The following is a 19,138-nucleotide window of genomic DNA, read 5'->3' on the forward strand; positions in this document are numbered from 1 at the left end:
CAGGTGAAGAAGCCGGATGTGGAAGTCCTGGACTGGCATGGTTACACGTGGTCTGTGGTGGTGAGGCTGGTTGGATGTACTGCCAAATTCTGTAAAACGATGTTGGAGGCGGCTTACGGTTGAGAAATTAACCTTTAATTTGCTGGCAAAAGTTCTGGTGGACATTCCTGTAGTCAGCATGCCAAATGCACACTCCCTCAAATCTTCAGATATCTGTGGAATTGTGTTGTTGACAAAACTGCACCTTTTACAGTGGCATTTGATTGTCCCCAGCAAAGGGGAAAGGTGGATACCTAGTCAGTTGTACAACAATGCCTTCAACTGAAATGTGTCTTTCGCATTTAACCCAACCCCTCTGAATCAGAGGTGCGGGGGGGGGGGTACCTTAATCAACATCCACGTCTTCGGCGGCCGGGGAACAGTGGGTTAACGGCCTTGCTCAGGAGCAGAACGACAGATTTTTACCTTGTCAGCTCGGAGATGCGATCCAGCAACCTTTCGGTTACACAAGGTGCATCTGTGTAATAATCATGCTGTTTAATCAGCTTCTTGATTTACCACACCTCTCAGGTGGGAAATTGAGAAAACCTTTTGTTCGTATGTAATATTTCTGGTGCCTTTTATTTCAGCTCATTAAACACGAGACCAACACTTTACATGTTGCGTTTATGTTTTTGTTCAGTGTAATACAATGGAACATCAGGAACATTTTAACAAGATTGTAGTGTCAAAGTTAAACTCTCTCTCTAACTCGGTGGTCAGAGGAGAAGTAAGGTCTATCATCATCAGTATTCAGACCCCAAACAAACACCAAACATCTCCCTCCTCAATAACCAGGTCAGCAGTGACTGCAGCTCTATCAAGAGAGCATTAACATCATCCCAATAACGTCACAGTGAACCATGTAGAACGGGGATGTGAGTCTGGACCGTGGGCGGTAGATCAAAATAGCAGACTAGCACTGTCCGCTGACAGCAGAGCACTGCTATCTGTGCTGCTGTCTAACTCGATACAAATTTAACAAGCCAACCGTGTACCTGCTGTATGAATGATTCATCTGACCATCTCTAGCTCTGTCTGCAGGGGGAGAGAGGGAGAATCTAGACAGAGGAACAACTGAGCTATGGCTACTGATGTGAGAAGAACCCAATACATATGGACTAAGGCTTATAGGGGTTTAGGTGCTGAAAAGGAATGGCAGGCTTTGGTCTTAAAACAAGCTAAAAAAAACCTAGAGTTTAATAAAGACAATTAATGTTTTGCTTTAAACGTCTATCAGAAATCAATATGGAACAGAGGCGGGTGGATGAAGGCGTGTGAGAGAGAGAACTAGAGAGACAGGTCCGTAATGTGGGCTCAATAGACAGCACATCACACGCATAGCTAATGAGCCCCCGCCTGGGCAGGCATCAGAGACGGCCTTAGAAGGTGATCACAGGCAGAGGAAGAAACGCTGCCTGCTTAAAACTCTGCCCTTTCCCCGTCTCTTCTCCCCGGTGGCACAATCAGGACCTTTTCATACAACAGTCTGCCGTCCTGGACAGTCTCTCTAATCTTTCCCATGACTACACTGAACACATCAACATTTAGTGTGGAGGTCTGGCTGCCTGGTACAGAGTGGACTTAAACAGGCAAGCCTGATCTAAGGTGATATCTCAGGTTTCACTATTCAGCAATGACTTCTTATGCAAGTCAGATTTATTTGGACACTGTCTGCAAAATGGTACATTTTCACATTCAATAAGTGTAATCATCAAAGTCCTTCTAACTGACCCCCTCATGGCACTTGGAGAAAGAGAATGAAGATAACAGTCAAGGTGAATAGTGATAGAGTAATGTTTAGGAGGAGTCCAAACCTTGGATGCAGAGTCCTTGGGTTCGTTGCTATTGTCCTGTAGGAATGAATGGAGATGACAGATGAGCTGGGGGGGTTGTCAGACAGCAGGTCAGGTGAGTCAGGAGGACGGGGGTTTCAGGGGCTGGACGGACCGACGTCACACTTCCTTCCCCCTTGACCTTCAAGGACTAAGGCTTTCACAAGGTTATTAACAGAGAGGAGAGTTCATTTATCTTTAACAGGGGTCATCTCATCAGCTTTATATTAGAAAAACCCTGAGAAGTGAGATGAAAGTGTGTGATTTTTTTTCTACAAAAAATTGTCTGGAATTAAATGCAGCATCTCAAAGAGGCCTACAGAACACTGTTTATAGTGCATGTGGTGTAAAACTACAAAACAACTGAACTGAGTGTGTGTATCTGACAAATGAATTGAATTTCATGTGTGCTCTGCTCTCCTAGGTTTTAGCACTCTGTTGTTGTCACTTACAGTTGAGAATGGATAAGACACAGGGAGCCTATCTCTCTGGTTGGTAGTAAACATTAAGACCTATCACAAGCTTCAAGCGGTTTAGGCAACGCTCCAGCAGATCCAGAAGGCTTCGCCCACACTTTCTCTCTCCCTCTCGTACTTTCTGTGACGGTAGGCAGGCTTTATTTTCCTCCTGTACTTTTGGCTGGTGCAAAACTGAGGCTCTGGCTCTTCTCTCTTGCTCTCTGTGGGCCTGGGTGCTGGTGGTGCCTGGGGTTCCCACTGCGCGTGCGACAAGGTGCTGAGGGGTGTTGAGGTGGGGGGTTGGTGGTTGTAGGGGGGGCCACAGGAGCGACTGACTGCATACACATCTTGAGTGGAAGCGTAGGTACAGACTGAGGCTGCATGCGGGCTGTTTTAACAGATCAGAGCTAACAGCAGATACTGAGACTTCTTCTGAAGACACTGTGCGACTCCGGACTCAGCCCCCCCGCTGGATTCCCGCAGATTCAAAGGAAAAGAAAAACACGTCACGCCATTTCAACCAAGAAATCTTCTCAGCTTGCAGAAAATGGGGGGAAAAACTCTTAATCTTGGGTGCCATTTTGAATGGGAAAAATACCAGGGGATCTTACACGGGGAAAAATCTAAATAAATCTTCTCAGCTTTGCCAGCAAAAAAACGAAAAATCTCATGACTTTGGAAGCAACTTTACTTGACGAAAAATATTGCTCTCAAAAAGAGAAAAAGGGTGGGGAATATAGAAACACAAAAATTCCTCTCTTCTCCAAGGCACTTCTACTGCTTTCCTTCACATTAAAATAAATTTATATTTCAAATAATCGATATATACATTATTCTCTTGGCTAAGTCCTTGATGATTATCACCAATCAGGAAATATATTAAGGAAAAGTCCAAATGGAATTCTTTCCAAACTCCCATGGTTTACGAAGGGGGATGCCAGACGGGGCTTTCCTGTGTGCATGAGAACTCTCCTCGGTGATCTTGAGGGCCGATGGAACACGCAACAGTTGGGAACGCTCCGGCGGAAAGGGAAGAAACACGGGCTCAGCTTTCCTCAGGCCATACTAACCTTAACAGAGGAAGAGTGGGATGGTGAAGAGTGGGTATCGACTTTTCGCCTTTTGTGATCTGAAAAAAAAAAAGAGGATTAAATTGAGTTCTCATTTCAACATTCAAACTAGTAGCTGTGATTACCCACTGCCAATCAGCAGAAACAGTATAAGTGCAGAGCCAGTGTTGGCAGTCAGGCTGCTTACCCCTCTCAGATTCAGCAGATTCAGATCGGGGAACTGGAGACTTGAGGGACCCGGACACAGCACTCCTGTCTCCTCCCTTCTCCTTACTCTGGTCTCCTCCCTTCTCCTTAGTCTTGGACTCCTTGGCTCCAGTGTCGCGCTCCCTGGACAGCTCCTTGGGCTCTCCGTTGCCGGCCTTGGCTTTGTTGTCCTCTTTGCTGCTCTTCTCCTCCGCCTTCTGCTTGTCCCGGTCTGCCTTGGGCGTCTTCTCCTTACCCTCGCGTGGCGCCCGCTCCTCCTTGCCGGCTGCTCCCCTCTCGTCCCTCTGCTTCTCCCGCCGGCTCTCCCCCTTCGTCTCTGGAGTGCTGCCTGGAGTCTTCTCCTTCTTCTCTTTTTTCTCCTTCCCACTCTTTTCTTTGTCATCCCTCTCTTTGATTGCTTTGGTGCTGCGAGGGAAACAGAATGGACATTGTTCAGAGTTCAACATTGACAACATGCAATGATGTACAGATAAGCAAAATCTGAGACTGATTCAACTGCCTCTACCCCTACACTTAGAGGAAAAAAAAATCATAGAGTCCTTCTTTAATACCTGGATAGAATCATACAGAGTCCTTCTTTAATACCTGGATAGAATCATACAGAGTCCTTCTTCCTTTAATACCTATTGATGGGTTCTGACTCCTAAACTTTAAATATTGTTAATTATCAGGTATCTATCCTATTGAAATATTGAGTGCCATAGTCTGGTTTCTACACCAGAAGTTAATATCTGTAGGAAGAATGTATATGGTGGAGGCAATTAAGCTGGAAGGTACTGAGTAAAGGAAAGGCAATCACATGTTGGCAGGCACTGATGGAGAGATGTGGTTTAGTGAGGAATGGGGGGCCGAGGTCAGGTCACATTAAGGGAGAAGGAACAGTTTATTTCCTGCATCACTTTACATATTTATTACTAGGCAGGAAGTTATGTTTAGAGAGAAGGGGGAGACTCCACTCAAATTGGGACATATACAGTGGGGCAAAAAAGTATTTAGTCAGCCACCAATTGTGCAAGTTCTTCCACTTAAAAATATGAGAGAGGCCAGTCATTTTCATCATAGGTACACTTCAACTATGACAGACAAAATGAGAAGAAAAAAAATCCAGAAAATCACATTGTAGGATTTTTAATGAATTTATTTGCAAATTATGGTGGAAAATAAGTATTTGGTCAATAACAAAAGTGTCTCAATACTTTGTTATATACCCTTTGTTGGCAATGACAGAGGTCAAACGTTTTCTGTAAGTCTTCACAAGGTTTTCACACACTGTTGCTGGTATTTTGGCCCATTCCTCCATGCAGATCTCCTCTAGAGCAGTGATGTTTTGGGGCTGTTGCTGGGCAACACGGACTTTCAACTCCCTCCAAAGATTTTCTATGGGGTTGAGATCTGGAGACTGGCTAGGCCACTCCAGGACCTTGAAATGCTTCTTACGAAGCCACTCTTTCGTTGCCCGGGCGGTGTGGTTGGGATCATTGTCATGCTGAAAGACCCAGCCACGTTTCATCTTCAATGCCCTTGCTGATGGAAGGAGGTGTTCACTCAAAATCTCACGATACATGGCCCCATTCATTCTTTCCTTTACACGGATCAGTCGTCCTGGTCCCTTTGCAGAAAAACAGCCCCAAAGCATGATGTTTCCACCCCCATGCTTCACAGTAGGTATGGTGTTCTTTGGATGCAACTCAGTATTCTTTGTCCTCCAAACACGACGAGTTGAGTTTTTACCAAAAAGTTATATTTTGGTTTCATCTGACCATATGACATTCTCCCAATCTTCTTCTGGATCATCCAAATGCTCTCTAGCAAACTTCAAACGGGCCTGGACATGTACTGGCTTAAGCAGGGGGACGTGTCTGGCACTGCAGGATTTGAGTCCCTGGCGCCGTAGTGTGTTACTGATGGTAGGCTTTGTTACTTTGGTCCCAGCTCTCTGCAGGTCATTCACTAGGTCCCCCCGTGTGGTTCTGGGATTTTTGCTCACCGTTCTTGTGATCATTTTGACCCCACGGGGTGAGATCTTGCGTGGAGCCCCAGATCGAGGGAGATTATCAGTGGTCTTGTATGTCTTCCATTTCCTAATAATTGCTCCCACAGTTGATTTCTTCAAACCAAGCTGGTCTACAATTTTGTTTCTGGTGTTCTTTGACAGCTCTTTGGTCTTGGCCATAGTGGAGTTTGGAGTGTGACTGTGAGGTTGTGGACAGGTGTCTTTTATACTGATAACAAGTTCAAACAGGTGCCATTAATACAGGTAACGAGTGGAGGACAGAGGAGCCTCTTTTTTATTTTATTTTATTTAATTTTTTTATCCCATTTTCTCCCCAATTTTCGTGGTATCCAATCGCTAATAATTACTACCTTGTCTCATCCATACAACTCCCGTACGGGCTCGGGAGAGACGAAGGTCGAAAGCCATGCGTCCTCCGAAGCACAACCCAACCAGCCGTACTGCTTCTTAACACAGCGCGCCTCCAACCCGGAAGCCAGCCGCACCAATGTGTCGGAGGAAACACCGTGTACCTGGCCCCCTTGGTTGGCGCGCACTGCGCCCGGCCCGCCACAGGAGTCGCTGGAGCGCGATGAGACAAGGATATCCCTACCGGCCAAACCCTCCCTACCCCGGACGACGCTATGCCAATTGTGCGTCGCCCCACGGACCTCCCGGTCGCGGCCGGCTGCGACAGAGCCTGGGCGCGAACCCAGAGACTCTGGTGGCGCAGTTAGCACTGCGATGCAGTGCCCTAGACCACTGCGCCACCCGGGAGGCCTCAGAGAAGCCTCTTAAAGAAGAAGTTACAGGTCTGTGAGAGCCAGAAATCTTGCTTGTTTGTAGGTGACCAAATACTTATTTTCCACCATAATTTGCAAATAAATTCATTAAAAATCCTACAGTGTGATTTTCTGGATTTTTTTTCCTCATTTTGTCTGTCATAGTTGAAGTGTACCTATGATGAAAATTACAGGCCTCTCTCATCTTTTTAAGTGGGAGAACTTGCACAATGGGTGGCTGACTAAATACTTTTTTGCCCCACTGTATATACTACCACCGGTGGAAATATGTCTTTGACTGTGTAGCTGAATGACCCAATGGGTGAATATATACTTGGTTTGAGCTTCACCAACTGTCTGTGAAATTTTACAAGATTCATTTAGAACCTAACAATATCCACCGGTTAAAAGTGCTGTTAGATTCCAGTCTGGGGATTCACTGACTGATTAATATTCAAACAATTGATTATCTTATTCAGCTTTCTTTTTTTCTCTCCTTTTTTTAACTTATTAATGAGCAATAGTGTAATAGTTGAGAACAAGTAAATAAATATAGTTGTTTCCCAGCGCTGTTCGCTTCTGTTGGCTAGCCTCCATGCTTACCTGTTAGGAGCACCATTCCCATTGCTGGTGGTCACTTTGGCCGCTGTGCTGTTGGCTTTGCTCACCGGCTTCGCCGCCCCCTGAGATTTATCCTTGGATCGGTCTACCAAAACACAAAGCAGCAACAGCATGAACACAATGGCCCTTTCAATAAAACAAAAGTCCCCATGCTAATTCAAACTATAACACCTGTCGGGGGGGGGGGGGGGGGGGGGGGGGTTCTAATATTTCCCCTTCAGCTTATCTTGTGACAGAAGGGCAGACCCACTCACCAGTGTCCTCGCAGGCTCCCTCCTCCGTCTTGCTGGCGTTGGTGGCAGGCTTGGCTGTGGTGCCAGGGCCGTTCAGCTGGCTGGCAGTGGTGGCACTACGCACCGGCTGCTCCTTGTGGTGGAACTCATTCTCAGGGACCATGTGCACCTTCCTGCCTTTCAACTGGCCAGAATAGCTGTAAGATGCATGGAGAGTTTACACAAGGTACAGGCAGGGCAATCACACAGCATCACACCCCATACAGATGCCAAACTAAAACTCCCATAGACACAGCACAGAAACACAACACTCCCACCTAAGCAATTAATAAGATAATATCTTTCCACTTTCTCTCTCACACACACACACACACACACACACACCAGGGTTTCCGTTAGCCGGTAATGGCCAGCTTTTATCTAATACAACATTTGAAAACACAATAAATAAAATTGGTGCTAGCCAATTGTCTGAAAAAATAAAATAAATCCCATTACAAAAGAACGCTTTTTAGCCTATTAATTGATGGAAATACATTTGACTGGTCATGATTATCGGTCTATAGGTTCATTTGCATAATTTAGTGGAATGAAATTGGCGCGTGTGTACAGTATATTCATTATGTATCTTATCACATGTGTACAACATACAGATAGAGGCTTTGAGTGGAAGTTCTGTGAGACAGCGGAAGAGCTGCTGCTACAGCATCTTGTGCTGCTTTCAAGACAACTGGGAACTCTGGAAAAATACAAGGTCAAATCATGACGCCAGCAATCTTCAGGTCGGAAAGTCGGAGCTCAAGAAAGAGGCCCGAGTTGAACGACCGTTCAAAAGATTTTATTTTCCCAGTTGTCTTGAACACACTGAAAGTCAGAAGTCCGAGGTAATTTTTTTTTAACACAACATCAAACTGCAAAGGCAGGCAGGCTTCATCAGCGCATCACACACAAATTTGCAATGAGCTGGAGGTAGTACGCATTTTGAAAACATACTTAATTGTTTGAAACCTGAACGTTTTGATATGAGCCATGTCTTACCTCGCTTCAAAGTAGGCTATTAGATCTCCTCTCTTTCTAAATTTCAAACAGATATTTTCATCTCTGTCATTTGAAACCGCTCACATGTCCAGTGCCCTTTTGACAACAGTGTTTTCCCGCTAATTGCAGTATAGAACAAACATTTGTGCGTAGCCTACTGCCTTGTGAGCATGGCTGCGCTTATAATGTGACGAAATAATATTTTTTTCATATTTTAAGCTAAACGTTCTGATCTGTTGCATCAGACTCATTGCTTTTTAACATCTTTTTATGTAGCCTAGGGCCTACTGGTTGTATGAATCTGGGATCTATCGTTCCACAACTGTTACAGAGATTGTTTGAAACTTGCAATTTCTTTCTCGACAAGCTGACCAACAGAATAGGCAGCCTAAACTTTTCTATGATAATAAATTGATATAGGCTAATGATTTTGCTGTTTGTTACCGGTACTCATCTTATTGGCTGATGAAAAGTAAATGTGGACAGTTATTCTAACATGTTCAAAGTACACATCAGAATTCATTAAGAAGGACAGCACATCGTTGCATCCTCGACTTGCATGTTCTGTTAATATGAATTACCATATTCTAAAGGTGATTTCTGTCATTCTGAGCACTGTAGGTGGAAACCCTAATCAGGTTACGCACCCAATGCAAATTAAAATGTTGCCGTCAAATGGCCGGTGCCACATTTTCCAAACACACACAAATATACACGGGACCCGTGTGTGTCTCTAAGTGAGGATTTGACAGGTACATCCCATAAAGCTTTGTAGAGGATTGTTTTCTCTGTCTCCAGTGCTTTACAGCAGCATCACGTGACTAATTGAGTCCCATTAACCTGTTGGGGATGGGGGCGCTGTTTAGACTATTTATGCTAATTTGGCTAATTTTTTAAACGGCTTCCCACAAAATCCTTGATCGTACAATATGCATATTATTATTATTATTGGATAGAAAACAGTCTATAGTTTCTATAGGAGTTGAAATTTTGTCTCTAAGTGGAACAGAGCCCATTCTACAGCAATTTCCCTGACATGGAGTCAGATTTGAGAAATGTTGGCCACTCTTCTGAAGTCATTTAAAAGGGCACTGTCGTTGCTATGACTATACGGACACTTCTTACGTCTTCCCCTGGATGCCTTTACGTGATGACGATTCCAACGGGGTCGATTGCGCGTTCACAGGCCCTACAAATGAAAAAACCCTGAAGCTAGTCATTCTTTGGGAGCTGCGTCATGAGCCTAGAGGACACCGGCGCGCACCTGTTCCAAGCGTTAGTTTAGCCTGTTATATTTCTCCCATCATCTTTTCACTCGTTATAGGAGTTAAAAACATCATAAGGTAGTTAATTTAAAGCGTTTTATAGCAATTTATATCCGTTTAGTGCGATTTTGGGACATTTATTTTTGCAACGATGTGAAAAGTTGGGCACGCTTTTCAGTTCATCCCGAACGCAGTTGACATTTCCACATGGCAAGAGGACAGCTTTCCACCAAAAGACGATTTCTCCCAAGAAAGGATCCTTTGCCCAAGATACTGATGGAAGAACAGCTCAAGGTAGGACATTTTTATTATGATAAATCGTGTTTCTGTCGAAACATTTTAGTGGCTTAGGACGCCATGTTTTTTGACGTAGCGTCGCTTGGCGCAAACTGTATTGAAAAGTAAGGATAAATTAAAAAATGTAATAACGCAATTGTATTAAGAATTAAATTGTCTATCAATCCCTGTCCACCCTATATTTTTTAGTCACGTTTATGAGTATTTATGTATAAGAGTAGATCACTGTCTAAGTGGCGCAAGGACATTTTCTGACCAGCTGAGCTACATTTCACATTGTCTAACCATGATTTTGGTGGCTAAATATAAACATTTTCGATCAAACTGTATATGCATGTTGTAATGTGATGTTACAGGAGTGTCATCGGAAGAATTCTGAGAAGGTTAGTGAAAAAATTAATATCTTTTGGCGATGTTGACTTTTATCGCTCACTTTGGCTAGAATCAATGCTGGGCTGCTAATTGCTATGTGCTAAGCTAATATAACGATTTATTGTGTTTTCGCTGTAAGACACTTAGAAAATCTGAAATATTGTCTGTATTCACAGGATCTGTGTCTTTCGATTCGTGTATGCTGTGTATTTTTACGAAATGTTTGATGATTAGTAGTTAGGTACACACGTTGCTCATTGTAATTATTCTAGTCCATTTGTGATGGTGGGTGCAATTGTAAACTATGCCATCTACCTGAAATATGCACTTTTTTCTAACAAAACCTATCCCATACCATAAATATGTTATCAGACTGTCATCTAATGAGTTTTTTTGTTGGTTAGGGGCTATAAATATCTTAGTTTAGCCGAATTGGTGATGGCTACTGGTGTTGGTGGACAAATAAAAGATGGTGGATTATGCTAATGTGTTTTTAGGTAATAGATGTACATCTTTACATATTGTGTCTTCCCTGTAAAACATTTTAAAAATCGGAAATGTTGACTGGATTCACAAGATCTGTGTCTTTCATTAGCTGTATTGGACTTTAATGTGTGAAAGCTAAATATTAAAAAAAAATTTTTTTTTTGAATTTCGCGGCACTGGTTTTTCAGTGGGGGGGGGGGGGGTGTGCCGCTAGCGCCACGCTGATCCTAGACAGGTTAAGCCTCATCCTCTACTACTGACCTCAAGACAAAGTACCTAGATCAAATATCTGATCTCAAAACTCTGTTTAGATAATCCACAACAAGTACTTCCCATTGTAAATAACATCTGGATAAAAGTGCAACTAAACCTTCCCTAACAATAATTCATCCAATACCACGTCATCTATATCCCTGTAGTTAAAAGTACACACCTCTATTTATCACCACCCTTTGTGGGTACTAGCTACACAACAAACTGACAAACCTAACAGCAAAACACTTGCCATTTGCACCCCACAATAAACTAAAACCCCACAATGCTAGTGAACTGTCTGACTGTGCTGCACTGGAAACAACATGGCTGGTGGACTCTGTGTTACCCCATAGCCAACGCATAGAGGTCTGGCCTCTTCTCCTTCTCCTCCAGACAGATCTTGTGGACGCGGCACTCCAGCGCCTGGCCCAGGTTCAGCACTTTGGGGTAACAAGGCAGGATCTTGGTCAGCACGATGAGGATGTTCCGGATGTGGGTGTACTCCCCCGTCTCCAAGCAGTGGACTGATGCCTGGAGGACACAGAGGGAGCGAGGGGTATATTGTTACTGCTGCATCCACATATTCCACTGACCTCTGATTATACTGTACATACAGAGGAGACAGGAGTCTTCATGTTTCAGGAGCTTCTCACTCAGAGCGGGTACAATTTCCTCCTAGCATCGTTTGTTACGTTTATTTTTCAATTAAAGTATTACATTCTGAACAATGGTAGTAAATTAATTAGCAACAGTCATCAAAATTGTTAAAAGGTTTAAAAAACAATTATAATAAATGCAACAGTTTGACAATGGATGATGAGACTGCAAACTTTTAGAATGTTTAAAATCCATCAGATATTGACAAAATTATAGCACATAAGACATTGTACTGACACGGACAAATAATGATTGGAGTTTGGTGGGAATTCATGGTATTCTATTTATTGTCAAATTTCACCTTAGTTTTCTTAGAATGCACTCATATATACATTTTTTAATAGTATCACGATTAAAATGATATAATTTGTGTAAAAATAAAGACAATTATATGTGCCTCATTTTCATAAATACACCGGGTGTATTTACATATATGAAACATTAACATAAAGGGGTGGAATAGGGAGCAACGACCAACAAACGTGCTCCATCTAGGCCTACCTGCACTCACCTGCGGCGTCTAGACTGACCCATTAATGACTGTTATTACAGTAATTACTGGGATGTGGTAGTCAAGAAATTGTCATACGATAATTGTCATGCAAATTGTTACCAGTCTCACGGTAATTTACCGTTAATTAACAAACATGTTTGGCCCACCTTTAAAAATAAATAGGCATTTATTTTTTAACCTTTATTTAACTAGGCAAGTCAGTTAAGAACAAATTCTTATTTACAATGACGGCCTAGAACGACAGATTTTAACCTTGTCAGCTCGGAGATTCGATCTTGCAACCTTTCAGTTAATGGTCCAACGCTCCAACCACTAGGCTACCTGCCCAGTCCAACGCTCAAAGCACTAGGCTACCTGCCTAGTCCAACGCTCAAACCACTAGGCTACCTGCCTAGTCCAACGCTCTAACCACTAGGCTACCTGCCTAGTCCAACGCTCTAACCACTAGGCTACCTGCCTAGTCCAACGCTCTAACCACTAGGCTACCTGCCTAGTCCAACGCTCTAACCACTAGGCTACTTGCCTAGTCTAACGCTCCAACCACTAGGCTACCTGCCTAGTCCAACGCTCAAAGCACTAGGCTACCTGCCTAGTCTAACGCTCAAAGCACTAGGCTACCTGCCTAGTCTAACGCTCAAACCACTAGGCTACCTGCCTAGTCCAACGCTCAAACCACTAGGCTACCTGCCTAGTCCAACGCTCAAACCACTAGGCTACCTGCCTAGTCCAACGCTCTAACCACTAGGCTACCTGCCTAGTCCAACGCTCAAACCACTAGGCTACCCGCCTAGTCCAACGCTCAAACCACTAGGCTACCCGCCTAGTCCAACGCTCAAACCACTAGGCTACCCGCCTAGTCCAACGCTCCAACTACTAGGCTACCTGCCTAGTCCAACGCTCAAACCACTAGGCTACCCGCCTAGTCCAACGCTCCAACCACTAGGCTACCCGCCTAGTCCAACGCTCCAACCACTAGGCTACCCGCCTAGTCCAACGCTCTAACCACTAGGCTACCCGCCTAGTCCAACGCTCAAACCACTAGGCTACCCGCCTAGTCCAACGCTCAAACCACTAGGCTACCCGCCTAGTCCAACGCTCAAACCACTAGGCTACCTGCCTAGTCCAACGCTCCAAGCACTAGGCTACCTGCCTAGTCCAACGCTCTAACCACTAGGCTACCTGCCTAGTCCAACGCTCAAACCACTAGGCTACCTGCCTAGTCCAACGCTCAAACCACTAGGCTACCTGCCTAGTCCAACGCTCAAACCACTAGGCTACCTGCCTAGTCCAACGCTCCAACCACTAGGCTACCTGCCTAGTCCAACGCTCCAACCACTAGGCTACCTGCCTAGTCCAAAGCTCAAACCACTAGGCTACCTGCCTAGTCCACCGCTCCAAGCACTAGGCTACCTGCCTAGTCCACCGCTCCAAGCACTAGGCTACCTGCCTAGTCCAACGCTCTAACCACTAGGCTACCTGCCTAGTCCAACGCTCAAACCACTAGGCTACCTGCCTAGTCCAACGCTCCAACCACTAGGCTACCTGCCTAGTCCAACGCTCCAACCACTAGGCTACCTGCCTAGTCCAACGCTCCAACCACTAGGCTACCTGCCTAGTCCAAAGCTCAAACCACTAGGCTACCTGCCTAGTCCACCGCTCCAAGCACTAGGCTACCTGCCTAGTCCACCGCTCCAAGCACTAGGCTACCTGCCTAGTCCAACGCTCAAACCACTACGCTACCTGCCTAGTCCACCGCTTCAACCACTAGGCTACCTGTCGGCCCCATGGAGCATCTACATTTTAAAAAGTGGAATAAATCCATTTAATATAGCCATCACAATAAAACATATTATTTATTTAGTTGTGATAGGCCTATAAACCTGGGAATGTCTTAGAAATGAAAACATAAGGGCTGCATGATGCAACTTTATAACAATGATTTGGAAAAAGTTGCAAAAAAAGGGATGCACTCTGATCCTTCCAGTGGAGAGAGAGACAACTGCATTGCTGCTTGTATAGCAAGAAAGTTACGGGGTATCGAATCAATGGAAGACAGAATTAAAAAGTGAAATGAGAAAGAAAAGCTACAACAACCAAAAGCCAACAGGTAGGCTGCTATTTACACTACAATCTGTGTGGAGACTCACTGTACGACGGTGAGAAGCACAGTAACGGGATGGCTAGCCTCAATTAGCTAGCTTCTCTCGGGTTTGATACAGTCAAGACGATATCATAACCGCCATCGATAAGAGACATTACTGTGCAGCCGTATTCATCGACCTGGCCAAGGCTTTCGACTCTGTCAATCCCCACATTCTTATCAGCAGACTCAACAGCCTTAAGTTTCTCAAAGGATTGCCTCGACTGGTTCACCAACTACTTCTCTGAAAGAGTTCAGTGTGTCAAATCGGAGGGCCAGTTGTCCGGACCTCTGGCAGTCTCTATGGAGGTGTCACAGGGTTCAATTCTCGGGCCGACTCTCTTCTCTGTATACATCAATGATGTTGTTCTTGCTGCTGGTGATTCTCTGATCTACCTCTACGCAGATGACACCATTCGGTATACCTCTGGCCCTTGTTTGGACACTGTGTTACCTCACCTCCAGACGAGCTTCAATGCCATACAACTCTCCTTCTGTGGCCTCCAACTGCTCTTAAATGCAAGTAAAACTAAATGCATGCTCTTCAACTGATCGCTGCCCGCACCTGCCTGCCCATCCAGCATCACTACTCTGGACGGTTCTGACTTAGAATATGTGGACAACTACAAATACCTAGGTGTCTGGTTAGACTGTAAACTCTCCTTCCAGACTCACATTAAGCATCTCCAATCCAAAATTAAATCTAGAATCGGCTTCCTATTTCGCAACAAAGCATCCTTCACTTACCCTCGTAAAACTGACCATCCTACCGATCCTCGACTTTGGCGATGTCATTTATAAAACAGCCTCCAACACTCTACTCAACAAATTGGATGCAGTCTATCACAGTGCCATCCGTTTTGTCACCAAAGCCCCATATACTACCCGCCACTGCGCCCTGTACACTCTCGTTGGCTGACCCTCGCTTCATACTCGTCGCCAAACCCACCGGCTCCAGGTCATCTACAAGTCTACGCTAGGTAAAGCCCCGCCTTATCTCAGCTCACTGGTCACCATAGCAGCATCCACCCGTAGCACACGCTCCAGCAGGTATATCTCACTGGTCACCCCCAAAGCCAAATCTTCCTTTGGACACCTTTCCTTCCAGTTCTCTGCTGCCAATGACTGGAACGAATTGCAAAAATCACTGAAGCTGGAGACTCACTAGCTTAAAGCACCAGATGTCAGAGCAGCTCACAGATCACTGCACCTGTACATAGCCCATCTGTAAATCGCCCATCCAACTACCTCATCCCCATACAGTATTTATTTATTTATCTTGCTCCTTTGCACCCCAGTATCTCTACTTGCACATTCATGTTCTGCACATCTACCATTCCAGTGTTTAATTGCTATATTGTAATTACTTCGCCACCATGGCCTATTTATTGCCTTACCTCCCTTATCCTACCTCATTTGCTCACATTGTATATAGACTTTTTCCTACTTTATTATTGACTGTATGTTTGTTTATTCCATGTGTAACTCTGTGTGGTTGTATGTTGTATGTGTCGAACTGCTTTGCTTTATCTTGGCCAGGTCGCAGTTGTAAATGAGAACTTGTTCTCAACTAGCCTACCTGGTTAAATAAAGGTGAAAAAAAAGATAAAGGTAAAAATAAAAGACAGGTACTATGTAATCGGATGGGATGATAAATAACTAACAAGAAGTTAGTTTAGTGCGAGATAAGCGGTTACGGTCTCTCCCGCCGAGCCTGCTCAAGCCTCCCGTGTCTAAAAGCCAATTTATGCTTGCTCCGGGAATCCAAACCGGAGGCTCCGTACGTAGGGTTTGATGCAATTGTGGAGCCTCCGGAGGCTTGCAGAGTACAAATCGAGCTCCGTACGGCATCGCCTTATGCCTCCCAAATTCAATCATGAAGTGTTTAGAGAGTGATTAAAGGGACAATAGAGTGCTGAGTACCAGGCCATTAGCAAGTTTGTTAGGCTACTCATCAGGGCCATTCATTTGCACAGTTTTGGATTGGGATTACCTTGACCAATGGTCACAGGGAATTTGACTGCAGTCATGACTCGTGACTGCCAGTGTTGCAGTAATACAGTCACCGCATCAGCACTACTGTTGTTGTCGTCACCTTCTGTTGCATAACACAAGTGTTTCAATAGCAGGGTACCCTCAGATTAAAAATCAACAGGCTTGGCTCTAGATTACACCCATCTATGCATACTTTACATTGTGAGATCAGACATAAGGTAGCCTAGGGTGGTAGGTAGCCTAGCGGTTAAGAGCATTGGGCCAGTAACTGAAAGGTCCCCCTTGCCGGCAAGGTAGAAATATCTGGTGTTCTGCCCTTGAGCAAGGCAGTTAACCTCCAACAACAACTGCTCCCCGGGTGCCGAGGATGTGGACGTCGATTGAGGCTGTCCCCTGCACTGCTCTGATTCAGAGGGGTTGGGTTAAATGTGTGAGACACATTTCGGTTAAATGCATTCCGTTGTACAACTGACTAGGTATCCCCCTTTCCCTTGATAATATCCCTATAATCCAAGTGTTCATATTCAAAGTTGCTTTCATTTCTGCGCATCTAACTTGTAAACATGTCAACTGTATTAAATTAGTACTTTTTTCAATTCCACAATAAATAAACAGCCATCAAAATAAAGTGATCTTTCTTGTGATGCAATTGTCAACACGATGCGTTAAATCCCAGACAAAGCTTCAGCATTCTTATAGATGTTACAGAAAGACAACGCAATCCATTGAGGCCATTTCAGCCATTACCGGCATGCGTTTGACAGGTCAATACAAACATTTTGGCAGTCGTAACCTTAACGGGAAAAAACGACAGGCACAAACAAGAGTATGAAAGAGTAGTAGGAGTAAAATGAAAGCAATCAATCCGGCAAGATTTGTGACAAGTGGATTTTGCATCCATCACACACAGTAAATAGATGGCTGAAAGACAGCTCCTTAGGTTGGAGGGGCATGCGTGTTGCTAAATGAATAGCAGTTAATAAGACAAATAGACCAGATTGACTTCTTCAGAAGGCTTTGAAACAAAAGGAGGAACTCACTTTAGTCAGCTTGTAGTGCCATTTGTGCACCACGTGTCTGAAGTTCTCATAGTCCAGCTGGTCGGCTTTGTTCCCTCCGTCGAAGCCTGTGGCTCTGAAGATGGTCAGGAAGCCTGGGTAGTTACCACACTCCTTGAAGAGGGGACAACACACAGACAAGATGAAGAGGGGACAACACACAGACAAGATGAAGAGGGGACAACACACAGACAAGATGAAGAGGGGACAACACACAGACAAGATGAAGAGGGGACAACACACAGACAAGATGAAGAGGGGACAACACACAGACAAGATGAAGAGGGGACAACACACAGACAAGATGAAGTGTTAACAATGATTACATTTGCATTGCACAGTTTCCACACTTGTGTGAATGTTAGTAATATCAGTAGATAATGTTGCCCAGCCTCAAATCAACTCCTATCCCCTAGGAGGCCGATACCCTATGCACTTGAGATCTGAGAAGATGTAGTGTGTGAGAGAGAGAGTGTGTGAGAGAGAGAGTGTGTGTGAGAGAGAGAGGTGAGTAGTGGGTACCTTCTCGTAGACAGCACGGTCGCTGTGCCAGCGGGTCACAGTCTCCAGCATGCAGCACAGGAAACGTCCATAGCGCCGTGACTCGTTCTCTGTGCAGCTGGCCACCGTGTAGATGATGTCAGAGAACACCTGCAGAGAAGACCACGCAACACAGTTAGGAGGTCAGGACAGGGTAATGAAGTGCTGAAAATCCCATGGTATAATAACATGTGACAACCAGAGACAGTAGAGGGCAAAGAGGCAGAAAGGGGACAGAGATGTCTCACCCGGTCATAGCAGAGCAGGGTGCAGAAGTTGGGAGCCTTCTGCTGGTGCACCAGCTCCACAAAGCGAGCGCAGTACACAGCGTCGATGGCAGAGAAGATACAGCGAGGGAACAGACACAGCTGTAGGAACTTAGTGATGGTCTCATTCTTGGTGGATTCTGAACGAGGGAGAAAAGAAAGGGAGGGAGAGGAAAATTATTTATAAAAAGGAGGATGGGAGAAGAACAGTGAATTAGAATTGCAGTCAACTAACTCCCATGACTCATCTTGTGAGTCACTAATTCTTCAAACAAGATTTGAGAAGGCTCAAACACAAACTCCTTTAAAATGTCATTAGCTTGGGTTAGCTGTACAAATATATCGTTAAATATGACAGACGTGTTTGTTAATGAAATGGGAGATTTGACAGCTGCCAATAACCCACATCCACCAAAACGGACTATGACACCATTACATCAAACTCCTCCATATTAATGTAATTACTTCGGTCATGGTCATGCTTGTTAACTGGGCTAAAACAAACAAGATGAGGCTGGTTTTGAGGCGCCTCCTGGGAGCTGAGGGGGCTTATCAGTTCTGTGGTGTTACTGTCCCAACAACAGAGCCTGCTCTAAATGGGAAGAGGAGGCTGGGTGAGGGAGGGTCTTCTGGGATGAGTGCTGTGAGGGGCAGTAAGCAGTGTGCACTTGTGTGAGAGAGAGAGAATCTTACTGGCGAGGAGCCAGTTGTCCTTCTCCAGTTTGAGGCGGTGCAGGACCCTCTGGACGTGCTCCAGCTGTTTCTTCTCCTCCTCCTGCAGCTTCTCCTGTAGGGCCGTGCAGCGCTCCTTCTCCTTCTTCTTCTTGTTCATGGGCTGCGGACACACAGCAGACACCAGACAGACAGGCTGGTTAGTGTGTGTTCATGGGCTGCGGACACACAGCAGACACCAGACAGACAGGCTGGTTAGTGTGTGTTCATGGGCTGCAGACACCAGACAGACAGGCTGGTTAGTGTGTGTTCATGGGCTGCAGACACCAGGCAGACAGGCTGGTT

At 44.9% G+C, this 19,138-nt stretch overlaps 1 protein-coding gene across 4 annotated transcripts in view; it reads right to left on the bottom strand.

The window, feature by feature from the left end:
- LOC129868522 (THO complex subunit 2-like) overlaps positions 1-19,138 on the bottom strand; it is a 79,815-nt gene that overhangs the window by 8,907 nt on the left and 51,770 nt on the right. For all 4 annotated transcript variants that reach the window (XM_055942588.1, XM_055942587.1, XM_055942586.1 and 1 more), the window contains exons 24-33: positions 18,815-18,956; positions 18,104-18,261; positions 17,838-17,966; positions 17,298-17,429; positions 11,298-11,482; positions 7,260-7,435; positions 6,988-7,090; positions 3,590-4,014; positions 3,403-3,461; positions 1,857-1,892 (exon numbers count right to left, since the gene is read on the bottom strand). In XM_055942588.1, the coding sequence (XP_055798563.1) occupies positions 1,857-1,892; positions 3,403-3,461; positions 3,590-4,014; positions 6,988-7,090; positions 7,260-7,435; positions 11,298-11,482; positions 17,298-17,429; positions 17,838-17,966; positions 18,104-18,261; positions 18,815-18,956 (1,545 nt within the window). The remainder of the gene's footprint in view (positions 1-1,856; positions 1,893-3,402; positions 3,462-3,589; positions 4,015-6,987; positions 7,091-7,259; positions 7,436-11,297; positions 11,483-17,297; positions 17,430-17,837; positions 17,967-18,103; positions 18,262-18,814; positions 18,957-19,138) is intronic.

Source organism: Salvelinus fontinalis, chromosome 13 (assembly GCF_029448725.1).
Source record: "Salvelinus fontinalis isolate EN_2023a chromosome 13, ASM2944872v1, whole genome shotgun sequence".
Taxonomy (NCBI): Eukaryota; Metazoa; Chordata; class Actinopteri; order Salmoniformes; family Salmonidae; genus Salvelinus; species Salvelinus fontinalis.